Source organism: Cyprinodon variegatus, unplaced genomic scaffold (assembly GCF_000732505.1).
Source record: "Cyprinodon variegatus isolate N-32 unplaced genomic scaffold, C_variegatus-1.0 Scaffold472, whole genome shotgun sequence".
NCBI lineage: Eukaryota > Metazoa > Chordata > Actinopteri > Cyprinodontiformes > Cyprinodontidae > Cyprinodon > Cyprinodon variegatus.
In genome coordinates, this window is record NW_015150925.1 from 393,931 (window position 1) to 399,746 (window position 5,816).

The 5,816-nt window shown below is 43.9% G+C and overlaps 2 protein-coding genes across 2 annotated transcripts in view; one reads left to right on the forward strand and one right to left on the reverse strand.

Annotated features, from left to right (window-relative positions):
* LOC107094242 (gamma-aminobutyric acid receptor-associated protein-like 2) overlaps positions 1–2,917 on the reverse strand; it is a 6,382-nt gene extending 3,465 nt beyond the window's left edge. The window contains exons 1-3 of the mRNA XM_015389756.1: positions 2,696–2,917; positions 920–975; positions 669–841 (exon numbers count right to left, since the gene is read on the reverse strand). Of these exons, the coding sequence (XP_015245242.1) occupies positions 669–841; positions 920–975; positions 2,696–2,729 (263 nt within the window). The 5' untranslated portion in view covers positions 2,730–2,917. The remainder of the gene's footprint in view (positions 1–668; positions 842–919; positions 976–2,695) is intronic.
* A 195-nt stretch (positions 2,918–3,112) lies between these two features.
* tmc3 (transmembrane channel like 3) overlaps positions 3,113–5,816 on the forward strand; it is a 45,786-nt gene continuing 43,082 nt past the window's right edge. Inside the window, exon 1 of the mRNA XM_015389776.1 lies at positions 3,113–3,208. The gene's annotated coding sequence lies outside the window, so the exon portion shown is untranslated. The remainder of the gene's footprint in view (positions 3,209–5,816) is intronic.

A 5,816-nucleotide genomic window follows, 5' to 3' on the forward strand; every position in this document is an offset into this window, starting at 1 on the left:
GTCCATCCATCCATCCATTCATCATCCATCCATCCATCCATCATCCATCCATCCATCATCCATCCATTCATCGTCCATCCATCCATCCATTCATCATCCATCCATCCATCCATCATCCATCCATCCATCATCCATCCATTCATCGTCCATCCATCCATCCATTCATTGCTGGCAATGCAAACCAAGCTCCTGCTGCGGTCAAACAGAGAGCAGACAGCCCTTAATAGAGGGACCCGGACCCCACAGTCCCGGAGAACCCCCCACAGGGCACCATGAGGGGTCAAAAGCCTTCTCCCGATTCACAGAACACACGTGGACTGGTTGGGCGAACTCCCACGAACCCTCTAGCACCGATGTAGAGCTTTATGTCAATCATCACATTAAAGCCAATAAAATATCTGCATTTTGTGCCTGAAGGAGACACCGTCTGTAATAGGTGTGAGTACTTCCTGTAGTAAGATGCGAGGCGGCCATCTTCCTCAGGAATTCTGGTTCATTGGTGCTGCAAAGGTTTATGTGTTCTAGTAATGTGTGGGAGAAGAATCCAGGCTTATGATTGGTGGATCAGATGGCAGCTAGCTAACAACTAAAGACCTGCAAGTCTCGCAGGATAAACGCACCAGGTGAGCTCAGTAAAGCTGCCCTGCAGGGGGAAACAGGAAGCTGACCTGGACTGCGGCACGGTCTTGTCCACGAACAGGAAGATGGCCTTCTCTGACGGCAACGCGATCCGTTTCCTGATGATCCACATGAACTGAGCCACCGTGATGTCAGACGGGACCAGGTACTTCCTCTTGTCAATGTCTACGATCTGAGAGCCGCACACCTTCTCCACGATCACCTGCCAGAGCCGCATGGATTCATGTTACAGACACAAGGATGCTGGACAGCAGCCTAATGTGGCGCGGCGTTCACTCACCGGGACCCGGTCCGGGTACTTGCTGCGGATTTTGGTGGACTCTAAGCATCGATGTTCTGCAGGAGAAGAGCACAGATTTTCACAGGTTCTCTGCTGCTGAGATGGACCAACACAGACCTCTGAATGATCGATTTTCTATAATCTACGTACACTCCTCCTTCCAAACAGGCATAAAGTTCAGATTAGCATATAGATTAGAAGGAGAGAGCAGAGCAATGATTTCTGCACCAGGAGCTGATTTCTCTGAACAATCAGAGAGTGAGTGACAGGTGTCAGCTCCAATGGAATAACAGGAAGGGCGCCTGGTGGGCCGCTGTGATAGATCAACTGCTTAGGATCTATGCGCACCACAGATGTGTCGATGCCTGATGAAAAACATTCCTAACGTAACAAAACTGCAAAACTCAACCTGACATATCTAAGGAAGCCTTGGAGGATCAGTTCTGCCCTCTGTGCAAATCCCTGAATATAAATTCCTGGTAGAGTCTGATCATTCAGAAGGCAGCAAACAGAACAGCTGAGCTCCTCATCCTTCCTTCCCACCTTTATTCTTCAGATTGTGATAAAAAGTTATTTTCTTGTTTTTAGATTCCATAGATTTTCCTTCATTTTTCTCTTTGGACACAGATCTCAGTCTCTTCAAAGGTTTTTGTTTCAGTGTTTTTGTCTCAGAGACACCATAACCCTGTCCTGTGTGATGAACTGTATCAGGTCTCTGATTTCAGGAGAGAAAAGCCTTTATTTCTATTTCTATTATGTTCAGTCTGGATGTCATTTCCAGGTCTCAGACCATTAAAAATGATTCATTTAGGCACATTTCAGATAATAAAATGATCTGAATTACCAACCTGCTAATGAGGAAAGGTTAGTTTTTATTTGGAATGTAAATCCCAGAGTTAGCAGCTATGATGTGTTTATCACGCGTGGGACTGGATGATATTTGTTCATGTAGAAAAAGGCAGATAAGAAATCAGGAAACAATAAACTAGATTAATTAGTAACAAACGGGGTCCTCAGCACAGCTGTTTGGAAAGGTTAGGTGGATGCTTGGTTGCCTGATGAAAATGCAGCAAGAGTAAACAATCAGGTCAGAATAAATGTGCTAATTGATCCTGGACTAAGATCTATCAACACGCATCTGTCGGTGCAGGATGTCAAATATTACGAGAAATTGAAGTTTGGGGATGAAATAAACGCATCAGGTGTCGGCAGCATGTGAAAGCCTGCGAGTCCCACAGATTAAACTGGAGGGCCTCCATCACCTGGGATGCTGCTCCTCAAATCAGGGTTGCAGTTCTTTAAAATGCAATTGCTGATGTTTCTCATGTGTGACCCTGCCATGATGTGTTTTATTCAGCCAGCTGTCATATCTTATTCCCTGCTGTTTGTCTGCAGACGCCACATTTTATCGTTTGCATGCAGAACAACTTTAAATCATTCACATTTTTAAAGTTTCTGGCAGGTGAGTACTATTTGATTTACTTTTTACTGTGAGTCTATACTGTCTGCTTCACAACAACAGATGATAAACAACAGCAGGAGTAGTTCTTCAAACGTCTGTGATGGTTTTCTCCCAGTTAATCTATCGCACCGGTCACCAGCTAATCTATCCCACCGGTCACCAGCTAATCTATCATACCGGTCACAAGCTAATCCATCCCACCGGTCACCAGTTAATTTACTTCAAGCCTCCCTGTCCTTCAGCCATGTTTGGCTCCTGAAGCCTGATCACAGAGCCAGAGGCAGCTCCTCTCTCCGGGTTTCAATGCTTCTCACCCAGGGAGTGATCCTCTTTGAACATCCACTTCATGGTGGCCGTTTCCGGGCTGGTTCCGCTCGACGCTGCGGGTCTCAAAGGTTCCGGTTCCTCAGCGGGTCTGGCGGTTCTGATTCCCCTGGATAAGAGCCTCTACTGGGGCGGAAGCAGCCAGTAAACCTCCGATAGACCAAAACAACAACAAACTCCCCCACCGCCTTCTTCTCAGCCGCCCTACCTGGCTCCGCCTACCCGTGACTAGTGAAGGGGCGGCCCAGACCGTACCACTCCGCTGCTCAGGGGGGGGGCGGGGGGGCGGAGGGAAAACAGAGCAGTGGTTTCACTCGTTACTGCTTCCAGTTAAAATGATAATTATTGTTATCATTTTATTAACTCTTATAAACTATCATACCCATCACGGGCTCAACTTTTAGAAGCAAAATACCGTTAGCATAAAAGGCCATCTGCCAGTATGTAACGGAAGTTGTAAAATTAATGGACTCACACGTTAAAAACGCCGCCATATTGGACAGGTAAGTTGGTGCGATCCTACCCGAGGAGTAGGACATCATTGGAGAATATAATCAGAGTTACTGAAACCTTTACACCGTTTTACTTATACACTTACATCATATGATGTGCATGTATGTAGTAAAATGAGATTTGATTTATATCTGTTTGCTTTGTAAAATCTGCATGTTTATAAGTTGCCTGTCACTGTCCATCTGAAGGATGTTTCACTGTAAGATAGTTACCTAATGTCCCTGGGATGCAACACAATCGCTGCAGAAATACATTAAGAGAACAAACTGAGTTTTTTTTTTATTTATTTTCCAGAACCAGAAAAACCAAATTGCGACAGATTCTGTCTGCAAATATTTTGTCACCAGGAAAACCTCCCAAACACGAGAACCCGCATGACAGCGGAACTCCAGAGTCAAAACAACTCAGAAACACAGTTTGGGGATGAGACACTCTACAATGTTACTTTTCAACAACTGTTTATTAACTAACAGTAATTCCTTAAACACTAAACAGAACAGTATTGGTCTTTTATTTTGAATACTTTCAATCTTGTAGCCTTGAACATCAGTTGTGCTTTCTGTTTTTCATTGGACTTCAACATACAGTGCACCTCCCCACGGTGACATCATTCCTCACCATGGCCGGTTCTAGACAGGGGCCAACGGGGGCCAGTGCCCCCGTAGATCATGTCCTGGCCCCTGTTATGGCCCCTGTACTGAAGACATAATACTAATCGAATGATGATCTGCACTGGAACAGACATGGTTACTGATAGGTCCTTTGGATCTATTTGATTCTTTTTCTTTACAAATTCTGTTTTACTAATTATTCAAAAACAATAAGGTGATAGTTTTAGTGGTTTTAAGATAGGATCCCAGTTTTCATCTGATAAATGTTTTTTTTTCACCACAAATAATAAAAATCCTCTAATTTCTACAGATGAATTTAACAGTTTTTTCTGAGTTCTAATTCAAATTTTATAGAAAACAGTTGCTTTAACTTAAATGAAGTCAAAAATATGTAAAATTCCTAAATATAAATGTATATCGACCTAATAAAAAATACAAATTGAAAATAAATTTCTGTTCATGCAGCTCTCTTAATATATTTGAATCTCTTGCCCTGTTTTTTATTTCATGCTTTTCTGGGCCCCCATGAAAACACGCTGGCCCCCTCCTGGCCCCCTGCTACATCTGGTCTAGATCCGCCACTGTTCCTCCCCTTCACTAGACGTGGATATACTTTAGTATATTCTGCTGTAAAATTAGTCCTATATTTTGGTTTTTTCCTCAAGGATTGAACCTCTGCCGTTTCCCAGGATGCACAGCTTTGAGTGGTAACTAGGTGACTGCCAGAGAGTAACCCAGAGAAACTTATCAAACTGATCCAATCAGCTCTCTGATCAACCAGTTGCCTGGAACACTGGTTGATCAGAGCATTGCTTTGGACAGATACACTGCACGGGATTCACCAGCAACCTCCTCCCTACACCGCTCTCTCTTGTTGTTCCTGTGCAATCACAGTAGTTCTAATCCGCACATGATGCACGAATTATTGTACTAGAAAAACACCACTTCCCATTGTCTAAAATCCGGGATAATTTATCCGACTTGCGGGCATCCGTGAACAACTATCGATATCAGGGAGAGTCCCGGAACTTCCGGGAGACTTGGGATATCTGATGTTAGGAGAGGAGGATAGAGGCCGAGGATAACAGGGCATCTCAACAACACCCACCAAACTCAGACATCAATACGTTGGTCTTTAGGATAAATCTGGTCAGTCCGTAATTGTCTTGATTTAGTCCAGAAATAGATCATGAGGTTGGGGTTAGTTGGCTTAAATTGGGTTGTGTTTGGTCTAATTTTGTTCCACTTCAGTCAAATAATAGATATTAAAAAGACTTTTCAACAATCTGAAAATGATGGAGTTTCAACCAAATGCAGATGTCATTTTGACGTAAATCATCTCATCTTTTCAATGTCCTTTCGGCCAGTTTTTGCTCAGTGGGCCTAGCCCACCCTAGCCAAGGATCCAGCAGGTCTCAGCGGCAGTTGGATACATTTCTCTCAAAGAGAAGTTAAACATTTTCTTTGCCTGTTTTGACACTAGCAGTAGCTCCACCGCATCCATCTATCTACAACAACAACTCAGTTTGAGTGAACAGTGGGGCTGGTGTAAAGGAAGCTGAATCTGAGTAAGGCTTCAGGAACAGACCTGGCAGGCTGAGAACTACACATCAACTGGTAAATCTTCACGAGGCATACAAGCAAGTCCTTCTTCCATGCTGCCACCTTAAAAGATCCACTGCAGAGAGGTGGAAATTACTTCCACCAAACCGCTAACACCTGCCATAATGAATACTTTACTGCTCTATGTTTAATACCATCCTCCCTCAGCAACTGGTTCCCAAACTCATCTTTTTATGAATATGTTGAATCCCAAACCGGCCCCAAACAGTAACCAAAACCACTAGCCCTAAACACTAACCCTAAACACTAGCCCTAAGCACTAGCCCTAAGCACTAGCCCTGAACACTAGGCTTAAAAACTAACCCTAAACACTAGCCCTAAGCACTAGCCCTAAGCACTAGCCCTGAACACTAGGCTTAAAAAC